This window comes from Trichomonas vaginalis, chromosome III (assembly GCF_026262505.1).
Source record: "Trichomonas vaginalis G3 chromosome III, whole genome shotgun sequence".
Taxonomy (NCBI): Eukaryota; Parabasalia; order Trichomonadida; family Trichomonadidae; genus Trichomonas; species Trichomonas vaginalis.
In genome coordinates, this window is record NC_067205.1 from 26,797,064 (window position 1) to 26,817,804 (window position 20,741).

A 20,741-nucleotide genomic window follows, 5' to 3' on the forward strand; every position below is an offset into this window, starting at 1 on the left:
GTTCTTTCACTAATGTTAAAAAGTTATGTTGTACGAATTTTGAACAGAATTTAGAGCAGTTATGAAACAATGAAGTATTTTTACGCTATTGAAAGGAACTATGAGAGTGAAGTACATGACAGCAATGACAAAAGGAACTAATATCAAACCTAATGAAATCGCTCACGAGGACATAGAGCTTAACAAGTACTTTGTGGAGTATCTTATAAGTGAAGAGTATGTAAGACCTTACTTCATGTTTGACAGCATGAATGAGGATGTTATTTCATGGTTAAAGAATATAAGCAATGTTTTCGGTAAGTACGTCATAGATGACAAAGGTCTTGTTGTATTTTATGAGACAGCAATACGAACACAGGAACTAATGGATATTATGCACTCAACAGCAAAGAAAGGATTTAGTACTATTGGCATGAATGAACATTGCAGGAATGACATATACAACCTATGCTCACGAAAGCCTTACACAAAAGCAATACAAATGATAGAACATAAGTGTCTAAGGTCAGCAAATGAAATCATTACTGTCAGTGGTTATGAAAGAACTGTTAGCAAAGATGAGTGGAAACAGCTATTCATATTAAGGAAGGACGTTGCTGAACTAGTTAAACCTGTTGCACAAACATTGTTTCAGATAAGACCAGCAATGACTAAGAACCCTTTGACCTTAGTCAATGAGACCATAGAGGTTGAAGATAATGACATGAAAGAACTAGGAATGAATGAGAGAAGTTGTGAAGGATGTTTGAGTCAAAACACATGGTTCTTCAGAGCTGTTAAGAAACTTAGTAAAGAACGACAGAAATATTTTATAGAGAAGTATTGCAAAGGATGTGTAAATGAATTGCTTGAAATAGAACTTAGAGACACTTTCACACTAAAGGACTTGAGGAGAAATAAGTACATGAGTGAAGAAGGTATTGACATAGCTAGTGTTATAAATGACTTAAGAAGATGTGTTGTTGTTATTGACGGAGCACGTATGACATATCTAGTGAAAGATTATGATGGAATACGAGACACAACAACACTTGTATCAATAGATAGCAAGGAATTCAATAAGCTCATGAAGAGTGTTTATGTAGGACGTATTGAGGAGAAGGATGTGAACGCACTGATGATTTATGAAGCGGGTCAGAACAAGAACTATCTTATGAAGTCAGGCATGAGATTCTTTGACGAAAGAGATGACATTTACAGCTATTTCAGAGGATATGAGTATGAGGTACTGAATGAAGTAGATGAAAGCATTATTGAAGGATATTTGAAACATGTTCACGATGTCATATGTAATGAGGATGAAGAGCTTTATGAGTATGTTTTGAACTGGTTCGCCTACATCGTTCAAAATCCTTGTGGAAAGACTGGAACAGTACTTTTGTTAATAGGAAAGCAAGGAACTGGTAAGAATGTACTTAGTAATGTTCTATGCGAGCTCATTAGCAAGTACGCCAACAATAATATAACGGCAATAGAGAATGTGGTTGGTAGATTCAATGCTGCTATTGAGAACATGAAGCTCATCGTATGCAATGAACTAAGCTCATGCGATACGTCTAAGGTCATGAACCACGACGCACTAAAGTCAATAGTAACAGAGACTCAGTTGGACTTAAATCAGAAGTGTCAGCCAGTAAGAAAGATAGAGAATGTTTGTAATATCATCATGATATCTAACAACTTCAACTCAGTAAAGATTGACAAAGACGACAGAAGATTTGTTGTCATTGACGTAAGCAGCAGATACAAAGGAAATTACGAATATTTCTCAAATCTCATTGAAAGCTTTAATGAAGAGTTTTATTCAAACTTACTGACGTACTTCATGAAGAAAGATTTAAGTGAATTTGATGTAAGGAAGATACCATTCACCAGGGCTAAACAAGAACTCATCGAAATGAACAAAACACCTTACCAAATGTTTTACGAGGAGTTCTATGAAAAGTTTGTATCCGGATGGAATTGTACAGAGTGCTACAGAAGATATAAAGAATTTGCGAAGGAGAATGAATTCTTTGCATGTAGTTCAAATGTATTTGGTGGCAAGATGAGAGAATTTGTGAAGAGAAGTAGAAAGCGAGACGGTTCTGCAAGAAGTTATATTTACGAAGCAAGTATGATATTAGAAGGTCGTGGAAAGAAAGAAACAGTGAATTATGAGGAAGTGCTTGAAAAATTCATGGAGTACATGGGAAGCAATATAACATACAACAAAGACATATACAGTGAGTTTAAGTACTACTGTGAACAGCATGAGATTGAAGTAATGAGTAAAGGAGACTTTGAAACGCTTATGAAAGACAGTAAGGAGGTCGTTCATGAGAACAGTGTTGAAATAGTTCATGAGAACAGTGAGGAGGTCATACATGAATGCAATGATGAAATAGTTCACGATGTCGTTCGTGAAGAAGCCATTGCAACAAAGAATGATATAAAGGATTTCATAGAACTTAACAAGGAGGAGTTTAAAGAAGGCTATGAAGTGAAAAGATGTGAAGAAGATTTCTTGGCGTATTTGAAGAAAAAGAGACTAAAGCCAATGGCTCAAAATAAGTTTCAATCGATGTTTGAAAAGAAACGTTTGAGCTATGGTGGTGTAAGAAGCACATATTACTTTGTTAAGAAGTGAGGACATTTATTTTTGTCGTTAGTGTTGGAGTTTGTGTTTGTTGTTAGTGTTTGTCATTTGTGCTGAAGTTAGTACTTGATGTTAGTGTTGGAGTATGTGTTTGTTGTTAGTGAGAGAATAAATTAAATCATGAACTTTGCCATGGTCTCTGTCCCTAGTAGTTTTCATTAAGTTCTGGAAATAATGAAAGTCATAAACTTTGCCATGGTCTCTGTCCCTAGTAGTTTTCATTATCTCACAGAGTTAATGAAAGTCATACTTTCTATCAGATGAAGCATGCAGATGAACATAATGAAAGTTAGTGGTTTGCCACGAGTTATGAATAAAATATTGGCATATTAGATGAGATAGCTGATGAAACAGATGAAGATAAATTAAATCTTGGACTTTGCCACACTCTGTCCCTAGTTCCTCAAAATCCTTGACAACGTTGCTTAGAAATTTTGGTTCAAAACCTCATCTGATTTTAAACTGTTATGCTACCTGTTAAGTTTTGCGAGATTATAAATGTCATGGAGTTATATAAAAAGGAGGGACAGCTAGGGACACTGGAAGTACTTGTAAGGCTATCTGTTAAGATTGCATGAAATACTAAAAAGTCATGAAATCCATTATCGTTGTGCTAGCTTCACCTTTGATTGAAATGACGACTAAAGTCACTGAAGCAATGAAACAAAAATTTTTGGTAGAATACATTAAATCAGGAACTATTCCAGAAGGTTTTTACATTCATACTATGAAGGATGGTAGAGTTCAGTTTAGAAAGATAAAGCAACCATTAGATAAGAAGGTATATTAAGGAAGATTAAACTTCATGAGGACAACATTGCTGAACTTAAGAAGAAGTTAGAAGAGTTGGAGAAAGGAAGAGAGTTATAAAGTAATGAATTCAACGGGTGAGAAAACAGGTGAAAAAAGAGGTGAAATCTCACCTCTTCACCTAAATTATATTTTTGTGCTATGTTTTCATACGTGTGAGGGTGGTGATATCATTAATTTTTAAGTTTATTTTTATTTTTTTTTAAGTTATTTTATATAAATGACGAAAACTATTGAGATAACAAACTACAACGGTCATGAGTTCAAGAATTTGTTCTTCGTTCCTCGTGAAAATACATTCTATCAGATACGAGGGAGAAAGGGTAAAGTTAGTTTGAGCGTTTATGAAGGAATGAAGAATGGAAAGTTTATACAAGCATACGATACAAACGGTAAACGTGTTTCATTAGCTTTGTCAAAACTTACTAACATTTATTTTGACAGTGACTTTGACTCTGACGATTGGAGCGACAGCAGCGATACTGAAGAATATGAACTATTGTGTGAAGCACAGCAATGGGAAGAGTTGCAATACTTTTGTAAGTGAGAACGTTTATTTTTACAGTAGTAAGGTGAAGTGGTTGGCGGCTTTATAAATATTTAAGGTTAAATTAGTGTTGTCGTTTGTGTTGTAAAATATACGTTAACGGTTTTGTAAAGTGTCAAATTCACAAGTATTGCGTACTGAGGAACGCAGTGCCTCAGTACACGAGACTTGTATACTAACTTTTTGAAGTAAATTAGTATAAATTTGTTTTTACTTTTATTTCGAAAAAGTAGCAATAATCGTAAAAGGGTATTGATAGGCTTGCTAAAGTAACTAATTTTAGCTGTCAAATACTTTTGTATTTTGAAGTAAATTAGTATAAATTTGATATTATTTTAACTCCCTTTGAAAACCTCAATTTTCCATACAGAGGGAACGGGAATAGCATCCATTATTCCCTGAGAATGGTTGCGCATTCTCAGTTCCCTCTATATTTCGAACGAAGCTCTCATCGGTAGTTAGTATACAAGTGTTGGGTACGAAGGCACTGCGCGCCTCCTTACCCAATACTTGTGAATTTGACACTTTACAAAACCGTTAACGTATATTTTACAACACAAACGACAACACTAACTTAACCTTAAATATTTACAAAACCACCAACCACTTCACTTCACTAACGAACTCACTAATGTAAAAAATAAACGTTCTCACTATCGTTCTCACTAACGACTTCACTAATGTTCTCATAAATTTTCCTCAATATCTTCATCATCAGTGTTAACCCTATTGTAGTCATACTTGAAGCCATAAACTTTCTCTAACTTCTTAACGTACAATTTACATAACTTACCTTCGTCATCGTATGGTTTAATGATATAACTATTTCTATCTTTATACACAGTCAATGAAAAGTCAACTGGTCTCGGATGTATTTAAAAGAACATGTTATGCTCAGGAAGGAAGAATAAATGTTTAAATGTATGTTTGTTATACTGTGGAATTCGAATGAGTTGCTTTTGTTCTGTCATTTATATAAAAATAAACTTAAAAATTAATGATATCACCACCCTCACACGTATGAAAACATAGCACAAAAATAAATTTAGGTGAAGTGGTGAAATCTCACCTCTTTTTTCACCCGGTTTTTCACCCGGTTGAATTCATTGCTTTATAACTCTCTTCCTTGGTTTCTTTTTAGTTGCTTTCTTCACGTCTGTCTCCAACTTGACTGTCTTTCTTCTTCGTCCATAATGATACCAATTACTTCCACCAGTCAATGGGTCAAATGGTTGTTCATAAGGGTTTCCATACATTCCATAAGGTCCGTATGGATAAACCGCTGCTGGAGAAGAAACATTTTCTTTAGTTCCATCGACTCTATTTAAATGCATTGTTTCACCTTTCATCTGGTCATTAAAGTCTTTTGCGTGTTTTGCAAACTCATCGTCCTTTCCTAAAGCATTTTCTGACTCAGTCGCAACCAAATTGGATGCTTTATTTATGAGCCCTATTTTATTTAATCTTAACTTCTTTGCAACCCAGCCTCCAATCTTCCCTTTATTTGCATCTAATGTCTTCGAAACCCTTCCTCCACTCATTTTATTTACTGCGTCATAAGCTCCAAGTGCTTTTGCTCCAAATGCTAATGCTTTTGTTCCCATTGCGCCTAAAGCTGCCCAAGCTACCATTTACACCATATTAAAATCATCTCTCTTCAATATTATCTCATAAAAGTTCTCGTTACTGGAGAAAGTCAATGAAACATAAGCGTTCTCACGGGCTTCGCCCTCACCGCTTTGCGGTCTATCTAACTTATTTCTTATATCATCTATACGCTTCAAAATGTCTGAACAATTGCTAACATCTTCTACAACAGTTATTTCATCATGAATGACCTTCAAGAACAAGCTCATTTAATATGCTATTAAAATCATCTCAATAATGAGTCCATCCTTTCCGTCTTTAGGTAGCACAACATCTTTCATTGAAGAAGGTTCGACAAGTCTTATGTTAAACTTACTGACAAAGTTTGTTATACTATAATGCTTTGGCGGCGAATACATATAGTTTGAAAGACATAATATAGATTCTTCAGCAAATTCACTTATACTGGATTTTATAACAATGTTCTCACGAGACCAAATACCACCAATTGACAATCTTGTAAGCAATCCTGCTGAACCTTCAACTGTAAACGTCGATGGTAACATTCCACGAAGGTCATCTATTGACATCTTTGAGTCACTGAATTTAAAGATTTTCTTAAAGCAAGCGTCATTATCTAACCATGCAATAGCTTTGAAGTTTTCATTCGAATATACATCTGCTTCATTAAATGTAAAACCTGACTTCTTTGCAGAGACGACTTTAAAATCTATTGAGTTTGTTTCAAAATTATATGCTATGGTAACTTCTGAAGGTAATGGATGTCCTTCCACAGTCAGTTGTTCTCTCACTACCGTTTGAAGCTTTGTGTTAAAAACTTTCATGTCATCTCCTGTGTCTAGGTTCACATACACAGCAACAGGAAAACTATCTTGCTTCTTTGTTTCATCATTATACCTCAAAACATTAAAGTTCTTCAATAATATTGTTCTTCCTGCTGGAATACTTCTAACTTGTCTTATTTCAATAGCTTTCTCACCTCCTACATACTCTACCCAGTGTCTTGGATATTCATAAGTATACTGACTTTCTTGAATTTTGGTAGGTTTCATCATAACGTGTTCATAGTATATCTTTATACTCTTGTCAGTTAGACTCGGTGCTATGTTCTGAATATTTCTGACTTGCATTTTTAATAAGATTAAAATGAAGCATTTAATACATGACGTAGATGAAGACATGAACGAAACCACAGACAAACTTAACTCTTCTCTCATTCTTCCTTTCAGTAAGGACTATGAGTTCTGTTCAAATGGCGTGTATTTCTATTGTGGAAAGATGGGGTCAGGTAAGACATTTAATCTTATTCGTCATATACTCATAACAGAACGTTTAGGAAATGACTCATATTATGACCAAATCATTATATCAGCAACTTCAGACTCTATGGACTCAACAGCGAAAACATTCATGTCAAAAGTTCAAGCCTCTGTCGTTAAAGTTCCAGACAGTGAGCTCATTGAATTTCTTCAACGTTACATTCGACGTAAGAGAAAATATTATGCTATCGTTGAATTTATACAGTCAGGAATGCAAAAGACTTCAGAAGAGATGGAAAGAATTATTGACAAACATCACTTACGTCAGTACTCAGGAGTTTACGATATGAAACGACTTACAAACTACATTCTGTCAAAACTTTCAAAATACCCCTTCAAAAAATATCCTTCAAATACTTTGTTAGTTTGCGACGACTTCGCTGGAAAAGGTTTAGTTTCAAAGCCTGACTCACCATTAGCTAACATCATAACTAAAGTCAGACATTACCATTTAACTGTAGCAATACTAATGCAGACGTGGAGGTTTTTAGCTTTAAACATAAAACGTCTCATAACTGACTTCGTTATCTTTCAAGGTTTCTCACGTTATGACATTGAACTCATATGGAAACAGTCAGGTATAACATTACCTTTTGAAGAAATTTGGGAAGCATATAAGTCTCTCATCTCTCCTCGTTCATACCTTGAGATTCATATCATGACTAATACCATTAAAGTCAAAAATATTCCATGGGAACGACCAACATTGTTTTAAAGTTTAACCTTCAATTGACTGATGGTAAACAAATTCCATGCATCTCTGTCGCCATTTCTGTTAATATTTTTGCTGTCATTCATATCATCCACTTCTCCATCCGTTAGCTTTTGAGGATATGCGTTAGAATAGCTGTTCTTAAATGAAGGCTTTTCACCTTTGAGAGCATAAACTCTATAACTTTCTGCATACTTTATGTTTGAACCTCCTGAGCCATCATTGACATAAATTTTTATAGGCTTCCACCCTTTGTTCATGTTCCTGCTTCTTCCCTTAGCTCTTTTGTTCAGTAGTTCTACATCTTTATACACAGCACCTGTCTCAGTGAATTCAACAATATTTTCATTCGTTAGCTTTACATTCAAACCCTTGTCGAGTATATTGTTCATTTCATACATATAAAAGGTTTTTATTCTATATGAAATGAGAAGCAAATCCATCTTAGCTGGTGCCGTTATTGTTCCAATTGAACCAACATCAAATGTTGACTCACGAACGACAAACAATATTGTCATAAAGAACTATAGTTCGGAGTGTTTGAAAGAAAAAGAACCAGATCTTAAGTCGGTGAATTTAAACTCAGCTTCAAACGCTAACGCTACATCAGATGTTAAGTTAGAGTATCCACCATTAGACCAAATTCTTTCAAGAGAAGCCAACGACAACCCTTACACAAATGTTCAAACAAATCCTTCAGATAACGTAGACCATTACCTTCTTCAGTTATACCAAACTATCTTACTCAAAGACGATAAGAAGCTTTTGACAAATCTTATAAGCAAGAACCAAATAATTCTAACAAAGGAGGACCTTGAAAATGTTATATCACGAATAACAGGAAAACAATGTGTCATTGACTATCTCGACCCTGAAATCGAATGCTGTGGTCAAACTCCACTATTCATGAAAATAGGTAACATCCGCATCATTGAAACACCAGGAACTACAGGAGTTGAGTTTAAGTATAAATATTCGAACGAGTATACAAAACTATCTACTGACTATAAGCGTTGTTTGAAATATGTTTTAGTAAATTAAAGCAGTCAGGACCTTCGGTCTTGGCGCTTTGCGCCGTCAGTCAAAAAATTTCAAGTTAGCAATTTGTAATATCTATCCAAAACTTCTTCAACAGTATCGAACTCATCTTCATAATGCAAACCTAATCTTATTGACTTGGTGCAGTTTTCACTAACACAATATTTTTCTGTTCTCTTGACTGACATAACTAACTCATTTGTTTCATCAAACAGCAACAACCAAAGTTCATGACCTAATACATAACATTCATACTTTATATTTTTAGCTCTGAGTTCTCTTGTAAGCTGTTGCATTTAATATTTTCTAAAAAGTCAACTTCAACAGTCATTCGCACTGGTGCCTTCAGTTCTACAGGCTCTCCTTGAAAGTCAACTAGTCTGAATTGCATGTCTTTCAAATTATGAGGACTAATGTGAACCCATTTACCTAAATGAGTTGCTATGACAGGAACGTTTGGAATGAACATTGAATTGACTGCATAACAGAAGGATTTATATTCTACTGAACCTTTACTATTAACTCCTGAAATGCCTGTGACATTAGCTATTTTAGACTCAATGTATAAACAATTACCATAACATACGTATGGAACAGATTTCATCTCAATCGTTTTGTCAACACTTTTCAAAGGAAATGTCATATGATATGCTCCCAGAAGCAATTGAACTCTATGACTCATTCGTGTTATCTTGAACTCTTTCTCGCTGCTGAACTTCAATGTTCCCTCAGAAGAGAGTTCGACATCTATGTTGTCAATAGTTTCTTCATTTATGAGAGTATCTATGACTCCAGCAATTTTATCTATTCTATACCCAGCTCTGTTAGGAAATGTTATAACACTTCTTTTGTCATCTATTTCAATCTCTATGAAATCTGTTTCATCTGTTATGACAAAAGTTGCGATAGTATTGAAGTCAACAACTCTGAAAGCAAGCGCTTCATTCTGAAGACCTAAGTTTGTTTGTAGCTTTACTGTCCCGTATTCGTTTGGGTCTGTACTTTGCAAATAGAACAACATTTTATTCTCATTAAAATATGACTATTGCTGCATATGCGTATGAAACAAATGAAGCAAGAAGAGCACTTGAACTAGTAAACGAAAACTCAACTTTAACCATTGAAGGCAACAATTTAGTCATTGACGATGGAAAAACTAAAAAAGTCATTGATTTCGATACTTTTAACACGTATGACCCATTCATTACAACAAGTAAAGTTCCTATCATAAATGATGGAACGGTGCAATATATAAATTCTACAGTAGATGCCTCATTAGTGAAAGTATTAAATGTTCTCATTGAATTGTTAAAGAGCTTTCGATTTGACGACAACATTAAATGCCTAAAGAATTTAGTCATGAATGAGAAACAAATTCTCGGCGTTGCTGGTAGCAGTAATGATGTACACCTTATGACATTAGAATATTATAACGAACATAAAGATGAACTGAAAGGAGAGAAGGGTGACACTGGACCACAAGGAATACAAGGAATACAAGGACCTCAAGGCGAAAACGGTTTGGATGGTGAAGATGGAAAGGATGGGAAAACTGCTAAATCATGGATATGGAACCTTATAAATACTGGTTTAACAGCTGCTTCATATGGAGTTCTTCAATACCAAATCGGAAAGATATGGGCAGTACTTGGTGAAGAAGCTTTAGATGACGTTAAAAATGCTTTGAACTTCATTTCAAATGGTTCGGATACTATTAAAACTTTATCTGGTTGGATGCAAGAAACAAGGAGTCAAATAGATACTGTAAGACGTATAGCAAACAATGCACGTACAGGATTGGATACTTTACGAGAAGCACAAAATACACTAAAGGAAGCAAATGATATTCTTGGCTCAGTATCAGACATGCATGAAGATTGGCTTAAAGGTATTGACAAATCTTTAAAAAATCACAGTCAGTCTATTGCTGACTACAAGAAAAGTATAGATTTTTTACATAGTGCTATGGACGTACATGATGGAAGCATAAGGAACTTACTTAATGCTAACAATAACTTACCAGAAACTATTAAAGCATTTATAAAGTCCTTTGTAAAACCTGGTGCTCTAACATTTAGGTCTTTGAGAGCAAGAGCATTGAAGTCAAGAGATGCAGAAACTCCAACAGAACCTACAGAAGGAACTGAAACAACAGAAACTCCAAAGAACCACCAAAACCAACGCTAATGAAATATTGTTCGAATATTTTCCAAGGTACTCTGTTCTCATTGCATACATTCAAGAAATACTTAAGAAAGCAGACTTGACTTTAGGAGATGATGAAAGTTCTGTATATCTTTCGTTCCAGTTTCAAATAGCAGAACTTTTGAGACAGATATGCTTAATGTATGACAACATCTCTGATTTCACAAGATATGATGACGACCATGACCCCGAACACGGTGAAGAAGAAGTTTTACAAACATCCATTAAGACAGGAAAGGTTTTAACACAAAGTCTCATTATTGACACCAAAGATGGCGAAGTGGACGTTCTTCAAGAGCTGAAGAAAAATACTTCTTCGGGAGGTGGTGGTAGGCATGAACTTGAAATAAATGAGATAGAAGAGAAATTAGCCGAAAAAGCAGATAAAAACCATGTTCATTATATAAGTTCAGACGAACAGATTATAACGGATTATCATGGATATTTAACACAGGATGAAGAAGTGAAGACGAAAGATGTTAATGAAAGAAGATATAAATTTATTCGTGCTAAAGGTTATGACATACACTGTACTGTACAGTATGACACGGGTAAAGCACCAGAAGCATTTGGTTATAACAATGAAATTTATGCTTCATACTTCTTTGTTAACGGTGTATTAGTTGAACCAAGATTTACATTGAGAGTTAAGGCAAAAATAACTTTTGAAGATGCTATTAAAAGTAAAGCTGACAAAGATGAACTTGACGCAATGAACAAAGTTTTGAAATCTCATAAACACAATATCTCCGATATAAATGAACTTCAAGCTACATTAAATAGTAAAGCTGAAAAGAACTATACACATAAATCCTTCACTACTGTTAGAGCAGACGACATAATATTGAACTATACCCTTGGTTCAAGTGCACCTTTAGAGAATCCAAGTACAAGCGTAAAAGATACTCTTAACAATTTAGATAACAGATGTATGAACATTGAAGGTCATGCCAGAAACTTTGAAGCATATGAACTACCAACAATGTTAGATAAGAAAGCCGACAAAACAGAGCTTCAAACATTAAAGACTCAGATTCTTGAAACCATATATCCTATAGGCTCTATTTATACGTCAATGAACTCAACAAATCCAGCAAGTGTTTTAGGTTTCGGTACATGGAAGCAGATTGTAGACAAATTCTTATATTGTACTAATAGTTCAAAACAAGCCGGTGGTTCAAAGAAAATTAAAGAAGCAAACTTACCTGCGCACACTCATACAGGAACTACAAACTTTTCTGGCGACCATAGCCACTCATTAAGAGACCACCCATTATACAACTCAGACTATGAAGCTGGCAATGACGTTTTATCTCCATCTTATAACAATTCAGCAAAAAAGACTTTTCGACCAACTGAACCAGGAGGAAATCATGTCCATACTTTCACAACAAATCCAACAGGCTTGGGTAAAGATTATATGCCACCATTTGTGACTGTATTCGCATGGTACCGCGTTCAATGAACGCGCTTGAGCCTAGACCCTTTGGGTCAAGGCTTACCGTCTTGAATAAAATCTTTAACTTTACATAAATGAGCTTGAAAGAAGTATTCGAATCATCACCGTGGAGGTCATTTAAGAAGTTCAATGAAGCTGCAAAAAGTTGGGGATTTACTAACAGAGCTGAAGTGAAAAGGTTCTTTGACAAAAATGTTGTACATCAAACAAAAATAAACCCTTACGACTACTTTTTACCAATTTACTCCAACACTCCTGACGCATACCAATTTGACACTCTCATTCAAAGCAGAAAAGGAGGACATAAACCATTCCTCATCTTCATTAATGTTAACACTCGTAAAGCTTTTGCATATCCAATGAAAAATAAAGGAACTCGTGAAGTGTTAAGAGTTTTACAAAAGTTTGTAGCAGAACATAGCCCAAGTACTTTAACATCAGACCAAGACAGTGCATACCTCAGCAATGAAATCACAGATTTTCTCATTAAGCATAACATAACTCACTTCACTACTGAAGACCATAACCATAACATACTCGGCATCATAAACCGCTTCATAAGGACTCTCAGAGATTTAAATCAAGAGCGAGACTTTACCGAAGAAACAATGAAACATTTTCTCGAAGTATATAATTCCTCAACACATTCTACAACAGGACATACACCAAATTCAATGACACAACAACAAGAAGAAAAGTATATACAAAAGAAACGAAGTCAAACACAAAATATCAGAAATTCAACACAATTTACCCTCATTTCTGGTACAAAAGTTCGTGTAGTTCTTGACGACAAACCGTTGACAAAGAAACGTTTAAGGTTAAGTAGAAACTATTATATCGTAGACTCTACGCAAGGTAATGGATATCTTATAAAAGCTGCCGACGACTCTATTGCGTTTTATCCTCGTCATAAATTAGTTGAAAGTAGTAATGGCAAACTTGCTGAAACCATTGACGAAGCAAAGCGAGGAGTGGTTATTGAAATACTTGGCTATAACATAAACGATGACACTTATAAAGTAAGATATGAAGGAGGCGTTGAAGATGTTATACCATCTAAGAACTTGAGAGAGTCAAAGCCAACACATCTGGGACCATTAGAGCGGGAGTACTGGAAAGACAAAAATATGCCAGAAAGAATAAGAAAATTCTTCTAAACTTTTTCATTAGATGTAAATCAGACAAAAATAATGTTTAGGTGAAGAGGTGAGATTTCACCTCTTTTTTCACCCTCGTGAATTTTCATGAATTTCCTTAAGATAGAAAAAATAAAGTTAGTTTTATTTTTATTTATTTTTTTATTTTGTATAAAAGATATGATTTCAACAATCGGTACAACAACAATTCAAGCTGCGAACGGCGGGACTCTGTCCACAACTACAGCATCAAACTCGTTAGTCATGAATCCTACGTCAATGTTGGTAGAGATGAAAAGCTTTATTCCTTCTTCATATACTTTTGAAACAGAAATCCAGAAGATAAAGCAAGAACTTTTAACAAGTAATTTAAACTGTACCGCACAGGTTGAAACAAATGAAGAATATCTTTATGACATGCAGGACCTCATCGACCATTTGCCTAAACTACCTGAAGTTCAGCAGCAAAAACTAACTATTCCTGAATTCGACGAAATTGAAGTCAAAGCAACTGACTCAGTAGAAATAAAGAAGTTCATACGAAAGGTAAATTATGAATTCCTTGGTTTTCATTGCAACCATAAAGTTATGGACAAAGATTGCGATATGGTTTATAAGAACATCTCTGACATATATAAATCTGGGGAGTTTAAGACATACGATAACTTTGTTACATTAGTTGCAAAATGTGTTTGGCAGATAAGAGATAAAGATAAAAGAGGCAAAGTATGGAACGAACAAATAAAACCAGCAGCTTTTGAGTTAAAGAAAACCATTGACGCCTTGGTTGTTTTAGCTGGTAATGTTTCAATGTATAACGCAAAAACGATGCCGCAATGTTCAAAATGTAAAGCAGCAATAAGAAAATATAACTACTCAGTCAAAGAGATAGAAAGAATGCGAAACGACTATGCAGACTTAAAGAAAGAAGCAGAAAAGCCAGCAGAAGATAAAATGGATATGTTGACATTTCTTAATAAAAACTATCCAACAGCAGAAGATTTCCTTCTGTCTGACGTCAAGAAGAAATATAAAGAGACTTTCGGCATGATTAAAACATTCGATGTACTAAAAGAAGAAATAGAAGCTACGAAATTGTTTAGGATTTCAAATATACATCGTACAATTCATGTAAAACGCTTGTGAAAAAAACAGGTGAAAAAAGAGGTGAGATCTCACCTCTTCACCTAAACATTATTTTTGCTGAAAAATGACCAAATTTCATGAATTTTCATAAAAGATAAAAATAACACTAGTTTTTATTTTTTCTAATTTTTTATCTTGTATGTAAAGACAGTAATGTCAACATTAGAGAACACAACAATTGCTATCGTTCATGAAGCCATAAATGAAGAATACGAATACATACAGTATAACAAACAATTGAGACTCATTCGTTCAGTCAAAGATGACATGTACCAGATGCAAAGTATAATGAACGCTCTTCGTTCTACAAAGCAAGCATATCATTGGTTTGAAAACCAACAGACAAAAGAACTTTTAGAAGAATTTCCTCATATGATTGCTTCCCTCGGAAAACCGAGAGAAGAGATTCCGTACGAAAATCGCAAGAATTTGGCTCCTGGTTTGAAAGGTTATTATGTTCATAGACTTTTAGTAAACGCTGTAGCAATGTGGACTTCACCTCGTTATGCTTGTTATATTTTCATGATGTTAGATGAACTATATAAAGCAGAACGTGGACAGATGGAAAAGAAACTTCAAGCAAAAGATGAAGTCATTGAATCCAAAGACAAAAGCATACAGAAAAGAATATCGCGTTCAGTACCAAAAGGAAAGGAAAAGAGTTATAAGTATATGATATATACTGAAGAGTTGGAGAAAGAAGAAGATAAAGATATGGTTATGTTACATTTAGTCAGAAGAAACAACAAGAGCTTTTATGACTTAGCTAAGATATATAAATCTGACAGAAACTGGTTCTATCGTGAAAACTTACCGATTTCAATGACACCGAATGAACAAATAAAGGAAATTGTCAAAAATACTCTTCCTCAAACGCACTATGACATCAAAGGTTGTACAATACTTACATTCAAAGAAGACTTAACATTACTGAAGGAAAAAATAACAGAATATTTCAATAACTTCAAAGAGGAAGAATGAAAAAAAATCTCGTCGGGTGCCACGTTAGGACCATAGTGGAGAAAACCATGATAAAAACAAAACACTCCGTCAAGTTTATTTTGTTTTTACCATTTAATTGTTTCCATAAATGCTCCACGTCGATCATAATCGACGAAGAGAGAATCGTCTGATCGTCAAGTTTATTTTGCTTTTACCATTTAATTGTTTCCATAAATGCTCCACGTCGATCATAATCGACGAAGAGAGAATCATCTGATCGTCAAGTTTATTTTGTTTTTACCATTTAATTGTTTCCATAAATGCTCCACGTCGATCATAATCGACGAAGAGAGAACCGTCTGATCGTCAAGTTTATTAGTTAACGGGAGGATTAGATATATTCCATCACAACTGAAAACATTCGTGAAAACATTAACGTAAACATTTGTTTCCAGGACTGTTGTCAAAATGTCATGTTGTCAGTAATTTTAAGAGAAGTTAATTAACCTGGTGACACATGGTGACGTAGTGACACCTTCAGTTCTTCAAAAATATATTTTTGCTTAAATAGCTTCAGGGTCTATTTCTTCAACCATTTCACTTCCTTCGTCAATGTCAATAGAAGCTTCTTCAACCTTTGGTAAGAATTTCTGTATAACATCTTTGTTCGTTATTGTCTTCAGAGATGAAGGATAATATTTCACATTTGTTTCACCTTTCTTATATTCTTTCTGTTCGGAAAGATTTAAAGCAATACTGAAGAAGTCAACGTTAGAGTTCTTTATGACAGTATAATGAGTATCTTTGACATTCATGAAGAAACTCTTTTGTTTCAAAACTACTGCTAACTCTTGTGAAGTATAACGTTTGCGGTCAATGACGATAGCTAATGGTCTGACATACTGACCAAACTTAGATTCTTTCACAAACTTCTTGTTAAAGATAACATTAACATTTGAAGCACCATTGAACTCATTCTTGATGGCAGTAGCGAGAGCATTGTATGAAAAGAACTTGCAATCTTGCATGTGTTTCATTAAAATAAAAATATTAAATTATTTTGAAAAATAACTTAAAAAAATCTAATCTAATTTTTTCAAAAAATATTTTTTTATTTCCTACTAAAGATGTATCGGAAGTTGTCTAAGTTAGAACACTCGGAAATAAAACAACTTCTTACAGAAGCTAATATAGATGTTGCAAAGCATTACGCAACAAACAAATAAGCACTCGCTGACATCCTCAATGACTACAATGGTGAAATAAGTTATGATAGAATTCATGAGTTCATAAAGCCGCAACGCGGCGAGGACGAAGTCCATGCAAGAGCATTTCCTTTAAATGACGTTGCTATTGACTTATATCATAGACGTTCAGTACCTCATGAAGTAAGAAGAGAAATGTATGACATAACAAATGCAAACGTTGGTAAAACACGAAAGAGAGACGACACACTGAAACAACAGAGAAGAGAGATGTTTAAGAGCGCTATAGAACAAGTTCGCAAAGCTAATGATGTCATTCGTTCCATTGACGACAAACCAAAAGAAGGTGAGAGATGGTTAAAGAAAGATGAAGAGAATAGGAAGAGGAATGTTAAGACAGGCAATAGACTCATTGACTTTAACATCGAAGCTTTAGATGAACCAAACAGAGACTACTTACACAAACATTTCGGTAAGGTTTTCATGAGACTCTTAGAGAAAATTAAAATAAACTCACAACAGAGATGGATGGTATGTTATAAACTTGGTGGAAAGTATGAATGTTCTACGTTAAACCTCAATAATATTGGAACATTACTACATCAGCTCTTGAAGGAGAACTTTATATCAGAGATAGAAGCAAATGCTGCAGGTATTGTTGAAATGCACTATGACTTCTTCTTGACAAACATAAAGAATCTTACTGAAATAAAGATGTATGATTTAACAGAATATGAAGGCTTAACGATGTCAGATGTAAAGAAAGGCAAACCAAAAAAGAGACCATATAGAGATGAAAGCACACTGACAAATGACCAGAAAGCCATTTTGGAAGCTCTTAAGCAAACAGGAAACCCAGCACTTATAGAAAGCTTTTGGAAAGATAATGGTGAAAAGAAGTTTTATAAAAAGAGAAGCGGTCAGTTCTGGAAGTATCTTTGCACATTACCTATAAATCTTGAACGCTACCAAATCTTCAATGAATTGAACAAAAGAACTGCAGCACTTATGACAGAGGACAATTGTTTCGTTTATGCTTGCATTCAGGCTGGAGTAAATGAAGAAACTATTGACCACATGAGAGAAGTCATTCGTGTTAGAGACTTTCCTCAAAGTAAAGTACAAGAAATTTCTGACGCAACAGGTATAGCATTTAATGTTGTCATTGGTTATTTCAATGACTCAAGACATAATGAAATAAAGAGATATATACCAAAAGAATGTGAAACTGTTAGAACTATTGACTTACTTCTTGTTGAAGACCACTACATGCTAAATGAAAGATTACCAATGACAACATATTTCATTCGCAACTATATAGAAATCTTGAAGGAGTGTGGTGGAATGAACATTGAGAAACAGATGAAGATTTATACAAAGAGAGAAGATAAATATGTAGTTCGTTATGATAGAACAACACCGTTATGGGATGTTATGAAAACATTGTGGGAGTGCAAATATTTCGAACCTATTTCTTATGGAGAACTTTTCACATATACGACTGACTTATATAAACAGAACCTTGCACCATTTAAAGATTTGACATATGCTCCAAAGTATTGTGTACAACTGAAGAAGAAAGCCGAGTCAAAAGAAGTAAATAAAAATAAGTGCAAGTTCATTCCTGAGCACGTTTTCTTTGCTGACTTTGAGTGCAGTACCGATGGCTTTCATAAAGCTTTTAACATATGTTATGACAGTGAAGATGGTTCAGTGAGTGAAAGCATTTGGGGTCAGAACTGTGCAACAGAATTTTTGGAACGACTTCCTGACAAGAGTTTAATATATTTCCATAACCTCAGTTATGACATAAACTTCATCTTAAGGCACATGACAGAAGTGAAAGGAACTCCCATCATTAAAGGTTCACGAACAATGCAAATAACTGGCTTATATAAAGGAAGGGCAATTATTATAAAAGACTCTTACAGTGTTATAAATAAGAAGCTTAAACTATTTCCTGCTATGTTTAACTTACAAACAGGACCGAAAGAAGTATTTCCATACAACTACTACAGCAGTACTTTGCTCATGAATGATAAGAGAACTGGTGTCATTTCTGAAGCGTGTAAGTTTATCCAGGATGCGGATACATTCATGAAAAACATAGATTTAATCGAAAACTGCAGAATAGATGAGAACCACTTCGATTTAGAAAAGTATAGTACATTCTATTGCAAACAAGATGTAAGAATTTTAAGAGAAGGTTTTGTTAAGTTCAGAAATGATATATTGAAAGAATTTGATTTAAACGTTTATGACTACGTTAGTATTTGTTCAATTGCTAATAAATTATTTGAGAACAGAGTATATTTCCCGAATGGAAATTTATATGACCTCTCAAATAAACCAAGAGAATTTATTTCGAGATGCATTCAAGGTGGAAGATGTATGTTGTCAGATAACATTAAACAAAAGAGCGAAAAGAAACTCATTGCTGACTTCGACGCTGTTTCATTATATCCATCAGCTATAGCAAGACTTTATACTTTAGAAGGAATTCCAAAGGTTATGAAGAAAGAAATGTTAAGCACAGAGTATCTCATGAGACATTTATTCGATGACGACCAAAAGGAACCCATTGGTGAAAAGTTTATGTCTGGCTTCTTTGTTCTCATTAAGATAACAGAGATTGGAATACATAGACACTTTCTTTTAATAGTTTGTGACCCTGAACTAAATCCAGAACTTAACGTTCCCAGAAGTTCAAACACTTGCTGTTTAATGTATGTTGACCATATAACATTACAAGACCTCATAAAATATCAAGGTGTCAAATGTGAAGTGTTGCAAGGATACTATTACGATGGAAACAGAGATATTAGAATAAGAGATGAAGTAAAGAAGTTGTTTGAGTTAAGGTTAAAGTATAAGAAAGAAGGAAATCCTTTGCAAGAAAATATAAAGCTCATTCTGAACAGTATTTATGGCAAAACTATTCTATCTCCTATTGAGTCAAAAATAACCATAGTAAATGACAAAGATGCTATAAGATATGCCATCAGAAACTACAACCATATAGTGAAGTTCGAAGGTTTGGATGGTTCGGATAAAACTATTTTCAAGCTAACGAAAAGCATTTGCAGACACTTTAACTTCTGTCCACTTGGTGTTAACATTCTGTCTATGTCGAAGAGAATAATGTGTGAAGTATTCTGTACTGCTGAGGACTTAGGAATGGACATCTTTTATAGCGATACAGACAGTATGCATCTCTACAATGAAGATATCCCTCGTTTAGCTGAAGAGTTTGAGAAGAGATACGGTAGAGAACTTATTGGTAAAACATTAGGTCAGTTCCATTCTGACTTCGCAGAAATAACACCTGGAAAACAAAGTTTAGCATACAAGTCAATATTTTGTGGAAAGAAGACTTACATAGACTTACTCACTAACGATTTAAATGAAGTTGCATTCCACTGCAGAATGAAATGCGTGAAGCAAGATGTTATTGCTTTAACCGCTAATGAAATGTTTCCTGACTCTGTTCAGTGTTTCTATGATGAAGATAAAGGTTTAATGGTTCCGCATGGAAAATTTGACAAAGACTCTGAGTTCAGTGTTATGAAGTTATATAAAGCACTTTATGACGGTCAAGAGATTGCATTCGACTTATGTAAGTCGTGTCAACCTTGCTTTGCTGAAAAGTTTAACTTTTCTATTCAGACTAAGACTTCATTCATAAGAAAGCTTAAGTTCTGAGGTCATGAATGATAAAAATAATGAGGTCATATATTTTTGTATTCTCTTCGGAATTTACTATAATATATTCTTGTTCGTCTATTCATAATATCTATAGCCATTATATATAACTGACTAGTATTCTTATCTTCTAAGATATTCATCTCTCTATACCTCAAACCATTGAAGAAATAGAAGAGTTCTTGTTCAGGGTCATAGAATAAATCTTCGAACTCATGCTTTCCATATCTTTTAACCTCAATAGCATCTTCAGATATTTCATCTACGTATG

At 34.4% G+C, this 20,741-nt stretch overlaps 12 protein-coding genes across 12 annotated transcripts, besides 4 other annotated features; 8 read left to right on the forward strand and 4 right to left on the reverse strand.

Moving 5' to 3' along the window:
• Nucleotides 1-622: 622 nt before the first annotated feature.
• Nucleotides 623-2,143: a mobile genetic element.
• A 1,348-nt stretch (nucleotides 2,144-3,491) lies between these two features.
• Nucleotides 3,492-4,176: a mobile genetic element.
• Nucleotides 4,177-4,451: a mobile genetic element.
• Nucleotides 4,452-20,741: part of a mobile genetic element that runs on past the window's edge.
• Nucleotides 6,058-6,733, reverse strand: TVAGG3_0770690 (uncharacterized protein; the record flags this gene model as incomplete). The annotated part of the gene is made up of 1 exon (XM_051245959.1): nucleotides 6,058-6,733. A coding segment is annotated over one exon (676 nt), but the record flags the coding sequence as incomplete, so codon positions are not given.
• On the forward strand, nucleotides 6,783-7,637 carry TVAGG3_0770700 (protein of unknown function, DUF4106 family; the record flags this gene model as incomplete). Its single annotated transcript, XM_051245960.1, has 1 exon — nucleotides 6,783-7,637. One exon carries the CDS (start codon nucleotides 6,783-6,785, stop codon nucleotides 7,635-7,637), a length of 855 nt encoding a protein of 284 aa, XP_051092547.1.
• Nucleotides 7,634-8,035, reverse strand: TVAGG3_0770710 (uncharacterized protein; the record flags this gene model as incomplete). The annotated part of the gene is made up of 1 exon (XM_051245961.1): nucleotides 7,634-8,035. One exon carries the CDS (start codon nucleotides 8,033-8,035, stop codon nucleotides 7,634-7,636), a length of 402 nt encoding a protein of 133 aa, XP_051092548.1.
• On the forward strand, nucleotides 8,061-8,675 carry TVAGG3_0770720 (uncharacterized protein; the record flags this gene model as incomplete). The annotated part of the gene is made up of 1 exon (XM_051245962.1): nucleotides 8,061-8,675. One exon carries the CDS (start codon nucleotides 8,061-8,063, stop codon nucleotides 8,673-8,675), a length of 615 nt encoding a protein of 204 aa, XP_051092549.1.
• TVAGG3_0770730 (uncharacterized protein) lies at nucleotides 8,929-9,693 on the reverse strand (the record flags this gene model as incomplete). The annotated part of the gene is made up of 1 exon (XM_051245963.1): nucleotides 8,929-9,693. One exon carries the CDS (start codon nucleotides 9,691-9,693, stop codon nucleotides 8,929-8,931), a length of 765 nt encoding a protein of 254 aa, XP_051092550.1.
• Nucleotides 9,711-10,524, forward strand: TVAGG3_0770740 (organellar and viral DNA polymerase type B; the record flags this gene model as incomplete). The annotated part of the gene is made up of 1 exon (XM_051245964.1): nucleotides 9,711-10,524. A coding segment is annotated over one exon (814 nt), but the record flags the coding sequence as incomplete, so codon positions are not given.
• On the forward strand, nucleotides 11,017-12,342 carry TVAGG3_0770750 (phage tail repeat-like family; the record flags this gene model as incomplete). Its single annotated transcript, XM_051245965.1, has 1 exon — nucleotides 11,017-12,342. The coding sequence occupies one exon, from the start codon at nucleotides 11,017-11,019 to the stop codon at nucleotides 12,340-12,342; it is 1,326 nt and encodes a 441-aa protein (XP_051092552.1).
• Nucleotides 12,411-13,496, forward strand: TVAGG3_0770760 (integrase core domain containing protein family; the record flags this gene model as incomplete). The annotated part of the gene is made up of 1 exon (XM_051245966.1): nucleotides 12,411-13,496. One exon carries the CDS (start codon nucleotides 12,411-12,413, stop codon nucleotides 13,494-13,496), a length of 1,086 nt encoding a protein of 361 aa, XP_051092553.1.
• Nucleotides 13,656-14,621, forward strand: TVAGG3_0770770 (organellar and viral DNA polymerase type B; the record flags this gene model as incomplete). Its single annotated transcript, XM_001584063.1, has 1 exon — nucleotides 13,656-14,621. The coding sequence occupies one exon, from the start codon at nucleotides 13,656-13,658 to the stop codon at nucleotides 14,619-14,621; it is 966 nt and encodes a 321-aa protein (XP_001584113.1).
• TVAGG3_0770780 (KilA, N-terminal/APSES-type HTH, DNA-binding family) lies at nucleotides 14,775-15,602 on the forward strand (the record flags this gene model as incomplete). Its single annotated transcript, XM_051245967.1, has 1 exon — nucleotides 14,775-15,602. One exon carries the CDS (start codon nucleotides 14,775-14,777, stop codon nucleotides 15,600-15,602), a length of 828 nt encoding a protein of 275 aa, XP_051092554.1.
• TVAGG3_0770790 (uncharacterized protein) lies at nucleotides 16,127-16,600 on the reverse strand (the record flags this gene model as incomplete). Its single annotated transcript, XM_051245968.1, has 1 exon — nucleotides 16,127-16,600. The coding sequence occupies one exon, from the start codon at nucleotides 16,598-16,600 to the stop codon at nucleotides 16,127-16,129; it is 474 nt and encodes a 157-aa protein (XP_051092555.1).
• On the forward strand, nucleotides 16,964-20,470 carry TVAGG3_0770800 (organellar and viral DNA polymerase type B; the record flags this gene model as incomplete). Its single annotated transcript, XM_051245969.1, has 1 exon — nucleotides 16,964-20,470. The coding sequence occupies one exon, from the start codon at nucleotides 16,964-16,966 to the stop codon at nucleotides 20,468-20,470; it is 3,507 nt and encodes a 1,168-aa protein (XP_051092556.1).